Source organism: Lingula anatina, chromosome 6 (genome assembly GCF_051362555.1).
Source record: "Lingula anatina isolate TDL-2025a chromosome 6, LinAna3.0, whole genome shotgun sequence".
Classification (NCBI taxonomy): domain Eukaryota; kingdom Metazoa; phylum Brachiopoda; class Lingulata; order Lingulida; family Lingulidae; genus Lingula; species Lingula anatina.
In genome coordinates, this window is record NC_141772.1 from 5,394,264 (window position 1) to 5,414,785 (window position 20,522).

The following is a 20,522-nucleotide window of genomic DNA, read 5'->3' on the forward strand; positions in this document are numbered from 1 at the left end:
GCCAAGAGGTTCTCGTTTTCAAAGCCAGCGTACTTTTTGGCACAAGCTCGCTGTGCCAAATGTTTCGTCATAAATCAGTTCTAATAGACCTTGCAATTATAAAATTGGCCTCGCTGCACATATTATTTTAAGTGTCTTGTGTGAGAGAGACAAAACATCAGAAACGTTAAGAACGGTTTTGAAATACAGGTAAGTCGACTCACAGTAATTTGTTGAACCCTTTCATAATACGATCCCTGACAACCGCAGGGGAAAAAAGCCCGAGGCTCTACTTGTTTATGTCAAAATAAAATAACTGTACTTAATTCTACTATTTTTATTATCTAATCCAAGTAACCAAAATATGTTGCCAATGTTATCTGCCCGTTGAAGTGTGGCCTAAAACACATTTATTCGCAACACGATATATAATTAGGCTACATTCTAAACCATTTTAACTTAAAAAATTAATTCTAAACATGAAAGTGGAAACTTAATTAGGCCCACAATTCTAGCTATGTGCAACCTTTACATTCTCAGAATTAAAGCGACTCTCCTCGCGTTTGAAAATTCTCAGTCATATTTATATGCAAAGCTTACATATTTCCCAATTCAGACATCAAAGGCAACAAAACGTCTCAAATAAAGGTATATCTGAAACATACCTGGTGTCATTCTTATCTTCTCAGCCTCCATGTCAGCTTGCAACGGCTGTATTCTACATGGCACAGGACCGTGATACATGTACAAAACGCCGCGCCATTTTCTTGTGTGAAACGAGGCCATGAAGGTGAAGGTCAGAAAGGCTATGTTGTTTTATGGCTAGCCATTTAAAACTAAAAAATTAAATCAAAAATGGAATCAAAGCGCTGGTACAGGTCGAGCAAAATTAATATTCGTGAATAGGAGAAATTTGACCTTTACGTCAGCCAAATTAGTGGGAATATCTCACGGAGAGTCGCTTTAATGAGTGTGCCAAAGGTGCAGTAGGCAGAAAAAAAATGAATCTAAAAAGATTACTGTTATAACGAAAAATTACTAATAAATAAATAAAACTATACTGAACAAAAACTTTTACAATGCGTATATCAGCTATGCAAGTCTATCACCTTTTGGTGCATGTAGTCAATTAGATTAGAATAAGAAAATAGTGTTTGGTCCCCAAACTTGTATGCTTCAGTCACTGCACAATATGAAAATATGGCATTTATGCGACTTTCAATCCCAATGAAAACCTTCCAAATGTAACAAATTCAGTATGACTGTATTGTTACCATGTTAGCCACCAGCTATGATGTGAACATGTATTATATATTGTCAAAATTACAAGCACTGCAACATCAAAATAAACTGGTGGATCCTGTATCTCAAGATTGAGGGTGGGGTTCCTCTCTCTTTTTCTCTCTCTCTTATCACACACACACACACACACACACACACACACACAGGGAGATCCAGATTTATTTTCTGACAGTCTTCCAAATCATCTTTGTTGTTCCATCCTCCATTTTTGACCATCTTATGACAGAAAAAAATTAGATACCTGTCAATATAAACTTGAAAAATCCCGACTGCCTTTAGGAAGACGCAGAAGACAGCTTCTGCCTGCCCCTGCCATACACACACACACACACACACACACACACTTCCTTGCTCTAAATAAACTGAAACCAAGTGCATGTGACAACATCTAATATGTCCAGCTCTGATTGCATCATCTATGAGATTGTCTTCTACTACTGTGAGAGTCAGTCAAATTGATGGCTTCCCTACGACACAATTAAAACTGTATTAGGTAACCCATCATTTTGGCTTTAATATCTTATATTGTGTAAGGTGAGAAATGCCATTGTGGTTTTAGCTCCAACAAATCCCCTTTAACTGCTATCATTTAATCAATGCATCAACCTAAATCATACTCTGTCAGAAAAGAGATATCACATAAACTTCTGCTTGAGAGTAACTCACATTTTTTGAGAAAAAAATCTCTATTGTACCTGTAAGGCTTCACTGAGTAAAAATCAGGTGATGTACACGAGCCCGTAGGTGGATAAAATATTTGATTTTTTCAACCCACCAAGAAGATTATTAATGCAAGTAAGATTCTGCCTGAATAAGTTATATGTCAGTTTACTAGACTAATCTAGTTCAGTGTACTGTCATTAATGCATTTGATTCCCCCATCAACGTTAAAGGATTACCACGCAAATTCATTTTCTGACCCTTTTCAGATCTCATAAAATTCAGAGGACAATTCTAAGCGTCAGCTGATAAAGAGTTCATAAATATTATCCAACAGATCTGCTTAATACATTATTTTAACACATGATTTATCCTTAATATCACAGTCTCTTCCTTGCACCTGTCTTTTTCTGCACAGTATCAGTCTGACAGACTAAGCAACCAATATAAATTTATCAAAATTCATAAGGATACACATATTGGTAGTTATTCCCCATTGCCTGTGGGCTACAGAATGGATTTTCTGTCTTAAACATCTTCAAAAACTGAGTATCTTGAACCAGTGCTTAGATCCTGTGAAATGTTATGTATGTAATATCTGTAGGTTCACAATCATTGTAAATTTCAACTAAAACAAAAAAAAAACAACATAATTACATAAATTTATCACAAACCATCCAATGTAATGTATTATTTATCCAAAACTTGAAAGAAAGGAACTAATTTCAATTGTTTGATGACAGCCTTGGGACTATGTGAAGGTGTCTGATATGATCCACATATTTCAAACTTTGCGTTATGGAATTCGAAATGAAAAACTCTCCAAATGTGATATAGACACTTGTATAAAAGCGTGTTGTAAAATCTATATAAATAAATAAATAAATATTTCTATCCTAAAATAGGGTAATGAGTGATTGCTGTTCACCTAAGAGTCACTAATAAATAATTTCATTCTTCATCTTTAATCCCTTTATCCCTTAATCTCCTTAATCTCCCACATCGGCATCCTTGTCCCCCACACTGTACAGTATGAGGAAAGCCACAGCCAGGAGTCCTGTGCCCAGCAAGTCTCCCAGTGCTGTGAGGTACGGTATGGCAAAGTTATCAGGATCGTCCCCGTTCTTCCACATGTAATGGACCATCCATATGGCTATGTACAACAAAATGGCAACCTGGGGAAAACAGAAAATGAGTGATTATTATTATAAAGTATAGTATACAGTATAAGTGTTGTTGATTTTAAATGCAATTCCATCTCACCTAGCACAATGCAGTCGCACCTAACACAATCTGTAAAGTCCTTTTGTCACACACTCCCAACACAATGCAGTCACACCTAACACAATCTGAAAAGTCCTTTTGTCACACACTCCCAACACAATGTAGTCACACTTAACACAATCTATGAAGTCCATATCACATGCACTCCCAACACAATGCAGTCACACCTTACACAATCTGTAAAGTCCTTCTGTCACACACTCCCAACACAATGCAGTCACACCTAACACAATCTGAAAAGTCCTTTTGTCACACACTCCCAACACAATGTAGTCACACTTAACACAATCTATGAAGTCCATATCACATGCACTCCCAACACAATGCAGTCACACCTAACACAATCTGAAAAGTCCTTTTGTCACACACTCCCAACACAATGTAGTCACACCTAACACAATCTGTAAAGTCCTTCTGTCACACTCTCCCAACACAATGTAGTCACACCTAACACAATCTGTGAAGTCACCTTACAAAATTTACCTGCATAGTCAATATCTAACACTGCAGAATACCTGATACATTTCACATAAAGTCTATCTCACCTGCATTATTGCAGCACAGCAGATACAATTAAGTTAAGTCAATACCTAACACACTATAAAACACCTGACACATTCCATGAGACTGGCTTTCCTGCACACCTAACACAATTACACAATTGACCAAGGTCAATATCTCACCTGTATAATTGCAGCACTGAGATAGACCAGAGCAAATCTCCAGGTAATGGATGTGTGGCCAGCACTCATGAAAGCTATGGTGTAGATGAAGATCAGGTGTCCTGGAATCACCATTAATATCAGGACCCGAACCGTCTTTGGACTCATACCTGAAATATTTGACACTGAAATCATGGTCGGAGTCAAAATGTGAATATTCCAGGAGTGGCTGCATTTTTGTTTCTAAATTTCTATTTTGGCCTCAAAACTCGTTGCCACATATCGTGCACTAAATGTGATTAGCATTGCTTTTATTTCAGAATCTGAAATGAAAAAAAACTCATTTCCCACCACTTCAATTTTATTTGAAAGTACACAATCCCTGCAATCCCTCTTTTGCCACAGCGATTTCCATTAAAATTTCCTGTCTCCCAGTTTGACATATGGGAGAGGCATAGCAATACACCACACAGACCCATAGAATTAGCCATAACAGCAAAATACATGTACCTAGTACCAGCAACATAGTGCCTTCCAAGGACTGATTATGATGCCTTGAAATACATATGTTGCAAACTTGAATAATATTTGTCATCATAAAACATACTGAAAATGTGTTGTATTCCAAATTTAATTGGCTGCATGTACTGTGAATACCAAATGGTGACACCAGTATTCCTGACCATATGACACCATGAAAACAACCATAATCATGCCATATACTGAACAAATAAAGAAACATTCAAAGTCCATGTGAAAAACTGAGTATCTTTTCTTCCTTTTTTTCTAGCAAAAAAAAAAAGTTAAAATATCTGTAAAATTCAGGCCTGTGAGCCACACGGTTTTGCAGAGAAGAATCCAATTTTGAAATAATTGGCTACAGGCCAGAAATACCTTACAGCCAATGTCCATAAAGTCTGCCAGTAACCCCTGTTAATATCACATATTATTGTCATAATTACCCCTTAAACCTCTGACTGCGTGAAATAAAAGAACTTTATTTAGCACCATCAACTACGATGCTGGGCGAGGGCATCGACCCTCTGGTTCACATTTACTGAATGTTCACCTTTACTATTGGTCCACCCACATATGCTGTCGCCGTTAATGGAAACAACAGAGGAATACTGTTAACTGAGATTAGCTGCCAGTAATCTCTGAAACTCCATGAGTGTAGAGTTTATTCACTCATATAATCTTAAAGGTATTCTTTGTGAGACTTTTTCAATGCTGAAGCTAATTTTCTTACAGAAAAGAAGCAATTTTCTCCTTCTTGCGAATCATTGTTCGATCAGTCCCTGCACTGGGGTTCAATGTTTTGTACAATTTCTAACAAAGTCATTTAGATCTAAACAAAGCATGAATCATTTAAACTGATGTTTTTCTGACGCTTCAGAAAAAAAAATTACATCAAGTTTTTTCTTCCTAAAAAAAGGGGGATTTTATCTCTCTTAAAAGTCTGAATTGCGACAGATAAGTAGCACTGCAGGATATTGAAACATTAAGATACTGAACAGTAACATTATCTACGTCTCCAAACTACTGGGGCTACATGAAAAACAATGGCTCATAGTTTTGATCAGCCTGGAGTTTATGACCGCATTCAAATAAAGCCATCATACTAGCTGGATCGCTCTAACTCTGCGTCTGTGGGTGTTTTTCGCTAAAGTAACATCAGTGTAGTCAGCTTGTCTAACATTCCTCTTAGAGTGAAAGAGCTTCCAAGAGCTGAGAGTACATGGCAGTTAATTACCAAATTGCTGGTGGAGGAGGTGCGTCAGACAATTAAGCTGATTATTCGACTAGAATCCCTGCAAAGTTGGATAAATCAAGGTAGTGTAATGGGTTTATGTGAATGCTCCCTATTATGGTCTTAAGCAGGGACAGACATCTTCCTATTGATAGCTAATACATTTTGGGCACTAATTTTAATCAGGTTTCTATCTGTTATCACAATGGGATGTAATGTTTGATAATCTCTGGATAATCCATAAAGTAAACCTGGTTTCATCCAGTAGAAAAAAATATGTTCCATTTCAAAAACATGCAAAAACAGGATTTGTGTTGGTAAACTAAAAAGGGAAATAAAAGCCCAAAAATGGTTATTTAACACAAAGGATCCACGCATACCTTTTCCAAAGAAAACGGAGAAGGGGTTTGCACACCCCCTGGGTGACCCCTCTGGCAAACGTCCTGGCACGCTGACTTTATGAAGAGCTGTAGAAAGACGACTGGCTTGGACAGCTACTAGATTTCCACCAACACCTGAAGACAGAAATGTGTTGTTAATAAGATTGTTTATGGTTCCATGGAATTGCTTTTACTGATGTTTTAGTGATAGTAATCACTTACTGTACTTTGGAACAAAAATACTATTGGGTCACTCTGCCAATTACTTCCCCGAGTGAGAATCAATCACAGGTCCACCAACACCCAACAACCTAAAGGGATTCAGCTTGATTATACTCTTGTCACAAGAGCAAACAAAGCTTCTTTACAGCTGTTTAAAACCTAATTTAAATCTAAACTCATAGAAACTGGTGCATAAAGAGGACAGACTACAGGAGTACATTTCCTTGCACAAAATTACCAAATATGGATAGACATCAGCCCTTCCCAGTGAATTTTCCAAATTAATTAATGCATGTCTTCTTTAAATTGATTTTGATATGAACTATAAAGAAGACTGAACAAATTAAATCTTTGATATTAATAAATAGCCAATAGAACTTTGCTTCATTTTTCTACAAAAAGTTGGTAAATTTCTCATAATGCAAGCCAGGTCCTTCCATTCAATATTATAGAGGTACATAATTATATTAAACATTTTTATATTTGATTAAAAATGAAACCCTTTGTATTTATATACAGACTGCTTTATAATAGAAATTACAGCTTTCTACCAATCTGACAATGACCCCACAGACATGAGAGTTTTTCATTTAAAAAACACATTCCTTATTTCAAAAGATCAAAAACAAATGGATAAAGATGAGACTCAGATCAACCTTACTTCAAGCTTGCTTAAATGATAATTCTCCACATACGTATTTGAGCTCTGTTCAGTTTGCCTTTGATTTTATCAAAATAATTCACTGCTGCAGACAGCCAGTCTGACATTTTCTCCCACCATGATGATAATTTGCCACTGAAAGTAGCATTTTTTTTGGGGGGGGGGGGGGAGAGGATAAAAGTAATTTTTAGTTAAAATACATGTTACCGTTCCTCTTCGTGTAATGACCACAGAAAACCTGACAGAAATTGGTCAGATCAATGTCTGAATATATTTTTCTTCTCTGGTTTACTGTGTACACCATTCCAACAAATTGCCAATTGCAATAAACAGGCTACTGAATTAGTAACTGATACCCATTTGCATGCCTGATTTTCATCAATTCTGAGATAAGTGACAAAAGTTTCATTTTCCTGAAACCATATATCAAGTCGAAGCAAATTCTCATCAAAGATATCACGCAATGTCAAGACCCTAAATACAGTGGCATGCTTTTTCATCCTATTTTCTATAAACAATAACCATCATTGGAAATAGATCACAGTCCCAAAATATAAATCCTTCCACTCAAAAACCTATCCCTGACAAATGATAGGCCAAAGAAGTTATGGATGATGACAAAAAACAATTCCATTTTTTTCCTTTGACGTTGGTCACGATATTAATCACCTTTTCTCTATTCCGGCAGCAATACATGGCTGTGAGTGCATCCACTGACCCCTGTCACAGATTTCTTTTTGGTTCAATATCCGCTGAATTGATTCTCTGATCACTGATTAGAGACCTCATTCATCACTGAGAACCCATATGTAACACAACAGGACCAAAGTACGGAACTGCCAAGGTCTTTAAACTCTTTATGAACCCACTGTTTCACCATACATAGACTTACTTCTCTCTACCATCATCTTTGCTCTTAGCTCCATTTATCACAAAATGTGTGAAAACTTTTATTTGGTGTCTAAAATCAGTTGGCTTATCAATGGTACATTAATGTACACAGTTATGCCAAAATTAGTTCACTGCAAGTAGTCTTAGGTCGGACAAATTTGAAAATCAGCTAAAAGGGACTGATTGCAAAATACGGATCTCATAAAGAGTTGTTATGATCTCTTTAAAGTTTTGACCATAAAATACTCTCTTTCATCAAACAAATGATTTTCTGAAAAAAAGGAACCATGAACAGTGAGGAACAAAAGCCTTCATTAAGTCTAAAAACTACACATTTTCATGTCAAGGACACAAAACCAAAACAATGAGGAAATGTCTTATTTTCAATAGTTAGCATTTAGGCTTCACAATATCTCCAAGGTATATATTCATTCCACAGATGACGTTAAATCTTGTTGTTGTTTATTTGAATGACTTTTGACAAATCAATGACTGTGGGCATCACAGTAATGTTTTCCATGGGGTATCATTTATTAAATCTGGCGACTGAGTAAAATGATATCTTGGACCCCATTCCCATAGTAACCATTGATCTACATAGAACGATCCAACTCTGCAAAAACTCTTGCTGAATGCAATCAGTTTAATTGAATGGCACGTCACCTCCTGGTGTTGAGTAGAATACAGAAAAGCTGGTGAAGATAGGTCCTGGAGTAGATTAGAAACAAGAGGAGGCATGTCATTCAGTTAAACTGGATGCACAGAGAAAGAGTTAAGGCAGAGTTTGATCGATCTACATAGATCTATGTTGTCTATGGAAATGGGGCCTTACGGATAATGGGGTTCTCTGCATGTGGGTGTGTTTGTCAGACAATGTTTTAAGCTTGATAACCTGTACATGCTTGACTGAATGTCTCAAATGACTTAACAAGTTGCAAAATGTCAAAATAAGATATGGCGAAGTACAGATGGAAGAGAAGCTGCAAGCAAATACTACGGCAGTGCCTTTATTTGTTTATTCATTTTTTTTAATGAAAAAGTTTTATGCTCAATTAGGTGGACTACTTCTGTTTTATCCTAGGCCAAAATGAAGTAAAGTTTATTCTTCAAGATAAAACCAACTTCTGGTTGTGAAACAGGCCCTTGAGAGAAAATGTTTCCTAAAGGATTATTTCAACACACTGTAGACAGCTTTTATAAAAGAAATAAAACATCTAAACAAATATGTGCATATTTATTGACGGAAACACTTAATTACCGTTTATCACAGGTTGGAACACAGCAATTCCGTGGAAATTTGACACAGCAAAATCCAACACCAGCCCTCCCACACTGAAACACACATAAAAAGAAAATATATCAATATTATATTAAAACATGCAAACATTAAAAAGTATAAGATACACACAATATTTATCCAAAAATCAACCAGTGGTACTTAAATAGGTATCTATCAGTATCAGGTAAAAATGTTTTATTAAAAACTAGTGTATAGAGGTATAACATTAATTTACAATATAAAGCATGCAGGTTTGTATTATTATTATTATTATTGTTATTTTTATTATTATAGTTTATTGTATTTTTAATATTTTATTAATGCCTTGTCAGTATTACTGAGACAAATTACAACAATTAATAATAAAAAAAAATGTGATAAAAGTAGCTCAAATTCTCTAGTCAAATTAGAAAGATGAAATGGTAATCTTGAGTACGTATGTTATTCATCATTTCTTTGTTTTATAGTAATATACCAGAGCCCCAAAGTAAATTAATTACTCTTGATGAAAGATCCTGTTATTGATTTTATAATCAAAACAATAAGTATAATGGGCAAACACTGTTGGGCAGCACAGCAAATCAAATTATTAGTCAAAGTGGATGAGGAACAGGAAGTTTCTAATCAAAAACAAATGACCTATTATTTAAAGCAGAGATGATATTATATAACTCCAGTTTACAGGGTTCCAAATGATTTTGTTTGGGTTATACGTGAAAATAAATAAGAGTGGTGCAACCATTATCTCAACGAATTTATTCCTTCCTTCAGTCATAAGTAGGTTTGTGCAGACACAGAATAAATTATAGATCAATTGTTTTTAATCATTGGTGAAGGAAAAATAACTTCATTAAAATTCTTAAAATCTCCCAATTTTCAATCGCTGGCTTTAAACTATGTGAACATACCTCCACTAAAAATTAACAAGGAAGCAATAGCACGAATAGATATGCTTTATCTTCTTTTATTTCCAAGCTTTTGTTTCATTTTTACAATCCCCATGTCTCAGCAAAAAAGTAGATGTATCCCTATTGACCCACATGCATGACCCTTGGACCATCTAGCAAAAATGGAATTTCCTGGAACTTTCAACACTATTCTCTCGAACACTAAAGATTACCCTAACAGCTATCCAAAACTGTTTACAAAATTATATACAATAAACAATTTTTGTTATTTTTCAATTTTAAGTTTTTAAAGTAAAGGAAACTGGAGAATGTCACTCGTTGCTTTAAATATAAGAAAATAAGTGCTCAAAATTTGGTTCATAGATTGTAATTTCTGCTACAGTTTGGATAGGGTATACTTTGAAGATAAAGAAGAAAATAGCTGAAATTTCTAAGAAAATCATAAATTATTTATGTATTATTCTTTTTTATGATTTGATTTTATTTCATTCAATAATTCATTCATTTTTGGTTACAATACCTGGTCTTTTTATAGATCTTTTACCCGCAAAAGCTTAGAGTCTGAGATTCAAACCATGTACAAGTACTCTCCCACCACTTATCTAGCTATCTATAACATGCGTCCTGAATACACCTACTGCGCCTTCAGTTCTAAGAATATCATAACTCTGGTTAGCATTCTTTTTCTTTTTTATTTAATGTTGTTCAAAGATACCTGACCTATTGATGAAAACTGAGAAGTTTGTTTTCTATAAAAAGCTTGATTTCCTGAAATCAATTTCTTCTTTTATTTCTTTTTCTTTTGTTTTCTTTTGTGACAGATATCAATTTATGAATAGATCTACATACAGTGACATGTTGACATACAGCTGCGTCAACGTCTGGTGGTTTGACCAAGTAAACAGCTTTCAGTGCAATCAAAATCACCATCTATCATCGAGGAGTTCGTTTGGTTTAAACTGTTGAATGATTGGGCTATCAAAGAGACCAAATAAGTAACAGAACAATCTCCGAGTTACATGCATAAAATGGTTTTTCCACTGAAAATGGTGCAATGTTTCACACGTGATTGATAAAAAAGACAGGAAAATCAAACCAAGTCACTTTCATGGAGCAATTAACATGATGAGTCAAAGTGGGCTCACCAAATTTCCTTCAATTTTCTGATAATTTAAAAAATTGGTTGTCACAGCTAATTGCATCGCACTATATGGAACTGAAATCACAATCTCATAATCCAGCTAAAAAAAAAAGAATAGAAAAAAACCAATACCCGAGAGGCAATCTACCATAAAGAAATTAAATGACTAGATCTTATTCCATGTAATGGTGTTATTTGTCTCCTTGAAAATGATGAACAGCTATTACACAATGATTGCATAGAAGGATGTACTTTTATAGTGGAATTCATCGAAAAGGCAAATTTAAATTGATCCAAGATTCCAGGAAATCATTTGGGCTTTGTGTTTAATAAGTCTGCAGATACTCCTTTTCAATGACAAGTGGTACAAAAAAAGTCCTGTGTTTAATTCCACCATAGTGATTAAACATATCTGCAATGATGTGAATTTCCTTTGTCTGACTGATATCAAATGGGTGTCTCACATTTCTAACAAAATGGCTATTTTAAAAGAGGACAAGTGGTAAAAAACAGATTATCTCAAAATTCCATCAGACTAATTGCTGTACATTTATATCTAATGCCAGTTTATTTTTGCTACTCAAGGTCTTTTCTTAACTAGATAATGCCAATACTTTTATTGCAAATTTCCCTTCTGCACTAAAAACAAAGCAATTTAAATCATTTATTTAATCATTTGTTTTGTACCCAATTCACTAATGACTGAATCATTATTACACCTACATTAATATCTCTATTAATCCACTATTTGAAAAGCTAAAAGAAAAATGAGGAGCCTTAAAAAATTCATGAAAAAAAAACACTTTCAACAGAAAAAAAAACTTGGGCATGAATTCTGAGAGAGGAATGCCAGGGGGTGCCTAGGCTCATAGTTGACTATTAACATATATATTAAATCTTCACATTACCTAACATGCTGCAATAAGCTTGAAACTAAAGAGATTTATTTGGATTTGCAACGCTCCCTCTGATGAAAATTACATAAATCTATGTACATGATCAGAATCCAATCAAGTACACAGCCTAACATCTTCCCCTTCTCAGAAAGTCCCCAACATACACGGAATTCATCACTCATTTTCTTTAATCAACCATATTTTTAAGCTTCTGATTTTGCTCGTTTGCTTAAATGATAAAACACTCATTGCCCAAGGGAAATATGCAAGTGGAATCAAGTAAGAAAAGAGAGGGGAAAGGGGGTAGAATGTATAGTATCCCAACCTCAAGAGACTTCTACCTAGCTAAGTACTGGAAATTAAAAAGACTCACTTACAGTAATTACTTGATCTTTTCAATGGGGAAAACTGTGAATTTTACAGATACTATACTTTTAAGTCATAATTTCTTATAATTAGAACATTCCAAACGAGTGGTACCAACAAAATTAAAAAGCAGGCTACTCTATAGTTCTATTCTAAGCAGTAAAAGCACCACAAATCCTATACAGAAGCCTAATTTTTGTGATTATAAAATTATGTATCTAAAAGTTTGATAATTTTTGCCCATTAAAAAGATCGAGTCATTATTGTAATACTTATTCAGTGTTTTCTACCAGTATGAAAACTACCTTAAGACTCTTGGAGAGAGCCCCCCACCCCCACCCACCCACCCACCCACCCCCACCCCCACTGAAACACTCACCTGCTGATGACCATGGCACATATAATAGGAGTCCAGCCAGTGTAGACCACTTCATGAGTATACTTGTTCCTGTAGGCCACCACCAGCCACACTGGAGTGACCACCAGACACAGACTGACCACCAAAGGGGACAGCCACACCTGCTGACCTGAGGAATAACACTCGGCTATTGACTCAGCAATTCATTTATCTGTTTATCTGCACATTAATTTGATATTAATATCAAAACTTGATTATGACCTAGGTTAACAAGAATTTTTATGCACATGTATTATTACAATGTATGAAAAAGACAAAACTGTAAAGTCACAGTTTGAGCTTATGTGTAACATATTAACTTTACCCTTATGTAAAATGTTGCAAACAACCTTTTGGCAAAAGCAACATGCTTGTATATAGTACTGAAAAGGCCCTGACTACAAGAATCATAATTTATAGAAATTTCATGTACAAACGCAAAAAGGGAGTCACGACCATAAACAGAACAACAATAAAACTTCTTGTGGCTTTCAACAACACCATACTAGTTAACAGAAGCCAGGAAAGAGAGGATGGTCAATTCCTTCAAATTGACAGCTATGAGTATGACCATGCAGTCACTTACCAATGGCTTTAAACAGCACCATACTAATAGAAGCCAGGAAAGTCAGGGTGGTCAAGTCCCCTAGACTGGCAGCTATGGGTGTGGCCACATTGTCTGGGTTAATCCCACATTTTCTAGACAGCATTACTACACCTATCATTACTATTCCTAAAAAGAAAGCAAATGAAACAAAAATTAAACGACAGGGACATAAGTATGAACTAAGAGTAATAACTTTTAAAGGTATACACATTGTTTTTAAAATCTTTAAACAAGATATGAAATGCACTGTATTTCATCTTTGAAGAAACAAGACCGAGAGTATGGCAAAATGATCCATGACATTTTTTTCAAAGTACTAAAATACAGCACCACATAATCAAATGAAATCACTCAATTTAGAGAATAAAAGGTAATGAATTCAATGTCACTGAGCATTGTTAAAGGTAGTCTCTTTTATTTTAAGTCATATTCAATAAGTTTCATAGTACAAATTTACCATTAAACACCAATATTCTTATTCATCAAAGCTATTCATTTTCACCCAATTCTGGAAACAAACGCACATTCAAGACAGAGGATCAAAGAAGGGTCTCTACCTACTGGGTATGTACCACCAGCCAGGTGTGACCCATCAAAGAGGCAACAACACAAAGATATGGTGGAAAACAGTTCTACTGTAACAATAATATTATAGTCTGAACTAGGCTAAACCATAAACCAACCTAAGACTAGACTAGCCAAGGATGCTGTCAAGGCACTGCTGGCAGACAATAACAGGGCATGGGACAGACTAAACTTGCCCTCAGGTATCCATCCCATCACCATAGCAGCTATGGCAGCAAGAAACCCAACAATGATTGCCTGAGCCTGGAAGTAGAAATGGGACCATATGATAGTAAACTAACAAATAATAATACCAATATTTTGATAGCAATGCATGTAGTAGTTGCAAACTGTATGCATTTTAAAATAGTAATTGTGATAGGTGGAACAGACACGAAAATTCCATGAGTTTTATAATTATAAGAAGTACAACATATTCATCATTCCCGTAATCTATGTGAGCAAACTTTTGCAAAATCACTGAACACAGACTACCACATGGCAGTCATGAATCCTAAAAATCAAACAAATATACATGAAGAATTCAGAGCTACAGTTCAATTCTTAATGCAAACAAGTCTTTAAGTGGGGCAAAACAGTATTTGACATGTCAGGCAACCTTTTGTGAAATATAATTGTTCTGATATCAACCTGTGTCAGTGCTAAATTCCCTCCTATCATTTTCCACTGCTCTGATGCTTTGTCCATGTTCCCCAGATTGGCCTAAAATAGAGAACAACAACCTGTTGAAATTCACAATTCTATTAACTGCTTAGAAAATAGCAATAAAACCAGTCACTGTTACAGTTTACATTCACAGATATAAAAATGTAATTACTGGCAAAACAGAACAAATTATCATTGCAATTAGTATGCATCTTTTCTCTGTACAGGATGCACTCATACTGAAAAATGTATGTTTTAAGCAAAGAATATCAGTGAAAATATATTTGTTAAAAGATATTTGTAAAAAAAATAAAATTTCTTCATAAAAATGTTGGTATGTTAGAAAGTTGAAATTCTAATTTTTTTATTGCCACATCCAGCAGTTTAACCCACTGAACTTTTACACATGGAAAAACTGTCAGATCTTTTAATTCACGGACTGACAATATGCCTCCAGGACTGGCAGCAATCAAAATCAACTCAGCTTGGCTGTCTGTCATGAAATCAAAACATTTAACAAGTAAATTATTAATTCAAAATTTCTCTCAAACAAATGACTCATTTGAACTGTCTATGTTTTGAACTTTGTCTCAAATAACTGGCAAAACCTCCACAGCTGTCACCACATCTGTGATCAGTTTTACAAAGGAAAAGTTGGTCTTGAATTTAAGACACAAGATTTAGACTATAATTTCAATTCATGATAAATGTAAAATTAGTCCTCTAAAATACAATCATATGTATTGACCTCACACATTAGCTATCTCTTTCCATGTATAATAAAACAAGCACAATTATGATACTTCATTCAAGGGGACTACTGCTGATTTATCCTATGTCAAAATGGACTAAAAATTCTATTCCTAAAGTTAAGACCAACTTCGAGTCTACAACTGATTTATCTTTGATCAAAGAAGACTAAGGCTGCGTTCACATGAAAAATCTATTTTCTAAAAATCTAAAAATCTATTTGCGGTATCTTGTGATCATGGTCTGTGCCCTGAATACCCCTCGGCGTAATTACGGGCAGCGCGACCCAGTTACTTCCAAAGCTGTAATTAATTCTCAACGCTGCCAGTAATAGAGGTTGTCCGGGTTCTCAACGAGAAGACCATATTTCTCCGTGATTTTACGAGATCTGCCTTGAGGTGGGGTTAAAATATGGAGACCACAAGGAAGTAGAGCAGCAATTTCTTTACTTGAAAAATAGCTGAACTTACAAAATTTTTGAGCTACAGGCTTGTTCTTTTTTCACTTTATAAAGAAAAAGTATTGATATAATATGTACGTACAACTGACATGTTGAATTTGCCAAGCTAAGAGCCGATGACGCTTGCAAAGCAAAATTCGCCCGGAGAACGTACTACGCAGCAAAGGTCGCGTTTAAACAGGCTACATCACCAGAGATTTGCTTGTGGTACAGGAAAATGACATTAGTTATACGCATGCCTTTTAGATGAAAGTGGCTAGGATTGAATGAGAATCAGACGGATGATGCCCCAGCAGCTTCCAATTATTGTTTTATTATTTATATGTAAATAAAATAATCCAGTGCTGTCAAGGGCTTAATTGCTTCAATTTTAGGTTATCATAATTACTATATTTAAATTGTTAACTCCAGCGTATTGCAATATGAAATTTCCTGCTTCTGTTTTTTTTTTTTTTTTTTTTTTTTTTTTTTTTTTTTTTTTTGAAAATTCTTCAATCGGTGTTGGCTACAAACTTCCTTTTTCACTATTTCCCTGATGTAGATGTCAAGAACTTTATATAGTTATCCACTCTTTTTCATTTTTAAATTGTCAATTTATATTACTGTCTTTGGGATTTTGAAGAGATGCTTGTCTAAACATGCCAGTGGATGCAAAATAAATATATTAAAGATATTGTTCATTTTTTATTGTTCTTCATTGACTGGTCATTTCATGAGATTCATTTGAACAACAAAAGATTTATAACTGCAACTATTTTTTCTTTATAAATGTTTTACTATTAAACTTTATTTATAAAGAAGTAAAATAAAATCATTTGACATTTCATTTACTGATGGATGGCATATCAGAACATTAGACTTGCCTGCATCTTTGTTTTAATTTCACTAAATTTATAGTAACTAATTCAAAAGGCTCAAACTTGATCATAAAGTTAATTTTCTTCATTTATTTACTTCTTCATTTATTTACTTCATTTATTTACTTACTTCATAAAATGATGCTATAGAAACTAATGGATAGCATTCACAAAATGTAAGTTTCATTGTGATCAGATCTGACTTAAATGACAGGAAAGATGACAAAAGAAAGTATTAAAATGGACAACATATAAGTTGAAATTTTCACAAAATCATTGCATTTTATTGACAGTTATACACAAATACAACAAATAAACACAACATCACAGGCGAAGTTGTATTTGTGATCTGAGTAAATGATATGAAAAACAGGTGTCATATAGTTATTAAAAAAAGTTCGGGGGGTTCGAAAGAACCACCCTTCTTGCTGGGAAAAGGTCCACTCTGGGTGCAATTTGATCTATGTACTTGAGGATTTTATGGTAAAAGGTCCACTTTTTCAGAAAACGAACTCCCCCCCCCCTCTAAAATTGCTGGTTATGGGCCTGATTACCGTAAAAGACTACACAGTGTATTTATCACAAGTACTAGGGCTGTATTACATTAACAAACCATGGTGTCCTGTAAACTACACACACAAAAGTTACTTATTAATATGCCCTCGACCATTGATGATACGGTCTATACGGTGATGCTATGAAGCCAGTGACGTATCGGGTGCGAGTTGTCTGCAGTTGGTCCCTTTCTTCCTACAAAATACTGCAACCTGATCTGTACTTTAAATATGTCGGCACTTAGTCCTTTTAATCTGATCAAGCCCAACTTCTCTTTCTTCACTTCACTTCACTTCTCTCGCCAGTCGTGTCCGTCATCCATGGTCATTTTCCTGGTTTTATTGCTTAGCTTTAACTGCAATGCACCCTACGACACAACATTGGCAATTCGCCATGGCGTTGCTCTATCTCAAATTACATGACAACGCCAAATTTTACTCAATGCAATCCTATAACATAGACTTGTGCCCGACCGCGAGAGAAGTTTCAATGGCAGATTTTAACCCCACCTCTCGTGAAATCTCGCTCCAATCCAGGTCTCGTTTGACGTCATCTGCTGCGCAGATGTTCAAAATAGGCTATCTCAGACCGCTCCTATTACGCCGCGGGATATTCAGGGCACAGACCGTGATCACAAGATCCCGCAAATAGATTTTTAGAAAATAAATTTTTCATGTGAACACAGCCTAAGAGCTTTTGTCTTAAAGTTCAGACCAACTTTGAGGCTTTTTAAGTTGTTTTGTGCCACTGGCCCCTCTACTTACCTGTGTGGAGAGCCGTGATGCCAGAGTCATTTCCAGGTTTCCCTTCAGTCCTAATAAAGCTGGGACTAGTATAAACACCTCTGAGACCTTGGCAAACACTTCCCAATGCTAAAAGACAAATGATTATAATTATAATATCAACTATTTACAGTATTTGTTTTCTATTTGAAAGCACTTACATAAAATTAATTGTGCTGTGAAAGCATTAAACATTATGGATAGACACACTATGACCAAGTTTTGCAGTTAAAACTGGGTCAGCAGAAAAAAATCAACCAATATCAACCAATCTCATTAAAAAGAGGTTTTTAAAATCAGGTTTGATTAAACACAACAATAATAATCAGAGAGGTTAAAATGCCATTATGATTTTCTGACCGATGACTGTACTAGTGCTCAAACCAGGAAAAATAAATATGAAATATTTAGAAACATTTTGCGAATTAGTATGAATTATGCTGGTATAATGATATTTATTGTAAATTTGTACAGAACATATGCTGCTTGTGCTACAGGTACTGGTAATTGAATGAGTAGACAGCCTTGTGCACAAGATGCACGTACTAGCTAAAAATGTCTACTATACTTTCATTACAAATTTTTACCAGAATACAAAAAAAACAATCTATTTTAAACTCTTTGTCAATTAGTTACTCTTAAAAAATAAGTCTGTGAGTACAATCCTTCACCCCCCCCCCCCCCCCTTAAAAAAAAAACAGCCAGCCAATTGACTAAAAACAAAACTTTTGTAGTCTTACCTGCACAACATCTAACACTAGGCCTGCTCCTACAGTTCCAAACCCAGCTATGAGGTAAGGAACAAACACCTGCAGAGCAATTGTCAGAGCTGTCTCTTCTGTCTCAGGGGGAGGAGAACGAAACTCAAACTCTGGCCCATCATCAAAATCTCCCTCTAGCTTCCTACTTGCTTCTCTGTGTTGTTGCTGCAGCAGGGGTTCTGTGTCACTTACAATTTCTTCCTCCTCTAGCGGTGCACTGCCATTACTTAATGAATTTCCAGAAGCTGTCCTCAACGTTTCAATAGTATTGTCAAGAATAGCATGTGAGCCATTGTGTTTCTGATGGACATATTTGTCTCCAGGTTCTCCAGATCCTCTCCTATGGCGTGGAGAGGTCAATTCTCTGCCTGAGTCATCACCAGATTTGTTGGGTATTGTCGTAGAGCAGTTAGGAAGGATGTGAGGGACCATCTTTTTACGTACATGTAACATAAGTATTAACTCTCTTCGATGTACAGTATAACCTAGATTTGTCTTTCAGCTGAGGTGGTATCATGGCATTGTATCTTTGCCGTTTTACCACAGGGTTTTGGGCAGTGGGGAAGGCTGCATAATCTTAAGTTAAAATGTAATAAAACATAAGTTATCATATGTTTCACTGGCAATATAATGGTTAAGCACAATCACAACAGTATAAAAACTGTCTGCTTGAAATGACATGGAATTGCCTTTCAGATGAATAGACTTTAAACTGTATATAGCTTTTGGTGCAATTATATAAAACAGCAGATATTATTTCGTAAGTACATGAGCATCAATATTGGACTGTGAGTGTGTGAGCGTATTACGACGAGCAGCCAGCTGACCAAACTAAACAAACTTGATCCTTGCTTTAAACATACACAGCTCATGCGACTGCAGTCTGTATTTAGTCTTGCATTTACATATTACATTTTGAATTTTCTTATTAGGATGTCATCTGTTTGGCAGCAGTGTGGAAATTAAGTGTTAAAATATTTTTTACCCACCGTAAAACACGTACACATCACAAAGCTGCCATATTGGATCTCGTGATCAGCGAGATCTCACTCGGAAAGGAGGAAGGAAATCGCTATCGTCTGCTTGTGGTTTTGACAGACTCGTCTGCTTTAAGAGTTTTGTAGAGCAAAGGGATTGGATTTAAAAGGTTGACTACTCAGAAGATTCCCCATTCCTCGTGAACCACTTGAACATTGGGCTGACAGGCTGTGATCTACAAAACAAGTTTCTTTACATAAATTCACCGTCATTTTTTTCGTGATAACTTCAGACATAACGTTAACTGTTACAAATAAATTAAAACTGTGCAAAAGAGCTCTTAATCCTGATTGCGAGAGATATTCATCATTACTGTTGTCTTACACACAGTAACGCATTTTTTTTTTTTTTTTTTTTTTTTTTTTTTTTTTTTTTTACAAATGACCTGTGATCAATTGATATGTGAGAAAAGACACTACATTAGACTGCACGTAGGCCTACGTGGAGCAAAAAATTGAAATATTGTTCGCCTCTGAACGGTTAGATCTAAAAGCCTAATCTAGTACGAAAATCAGTTTGTGCTGATATTTCCTATTTTGCATCTGTTGTGTGACGATGAATAATATATTCCTCTACGAGAAATGGCCATTTTTTCTTTATTATTTCTGAAGTATGTTTTAGGGGACCTAAACTTGAACCATTTAAAGATACTCTTGCATGAGTTTGAAAATTCCCAAAATGCTTATTTTTGCCAATCACAACTT

The 20,522-nt window shown here is 35.3% G+C and overlaps 1 protein-coding gene across 2 annotated transcripts; it reads right to left on the reverse strand.

Moving 5' to 3' along the window:
• Positions 1-301: 301 nt before the first annotated feature.
• On the reverse strand, positions 302-19,928 carry LOC106162380 (solute carrier family 41 member 1). 2 transcript variants are annotated; one of them, XM_013539662.2, is made up of 12 exons: positions 19,770-19,928; positions 18,760-19,356; positions 18,002-18,109; positions 14,601-14,672; positions 14,069-14,213; positions 13,365-13,511; positions 12,761-12,908; positions 9,050-9,123; positions 6,018-6,152; positions 4,850-4,864; positions 3,909-4,057; positions 302-3,116 (listed from the first exon to the last, which is right to left on the reverse strand). In XM_013539662.2, the coding sequence occupies exons 2-12, from the start codon at positions 19,231-19,233 to the stop codon at positions 2,931-2,933; spliced, it is 1,653 nt and encodes a 550-aa protein (XP_013395116.2). In that variant the 5' UTR covers positions 19,234-19,356; positions 19,770-19,928; the 3' UTR covers positions 302-2,930. The 2 variants fall into 2 exon arrangements, with proteins under 2 accessions (XP_013395116.2, XP_086871065.1); XM_087014939.1 differs by lacking the exon at positions 4,850-4,864 and having other exon boundaries at positions 19,770-19,927.
• Between the last annotated feature and the right edge of the window lie 594 nt (positions 19,929-20,522).

Excerpts from the sequence above, each read along its gene's own strand:
- LOC106162380 (XM_013539662.2), bottom strand. The coding sequence starts at position 19,233 with ATGTTACATGTACGTAAAAAGATGGTCCCTCACATCCTTCCTAACTGC. Across the intron at positions 12,909-13,364 it reads GGTGCTGTTTAAAGCCATTG|GTCAGCAGGTGTGGCTGTCC; the intron begins GTAAGTGACTGC and ends GTTATTCCTCAG. Across the intron at positions 6,153-9,049 it reads GTTCCAACCTGTGATAAACG|GTGTTGGTGGAAATCTAGTA; the intron begins GTAATTAAGTGT and ends TTCTGTCTTCAG.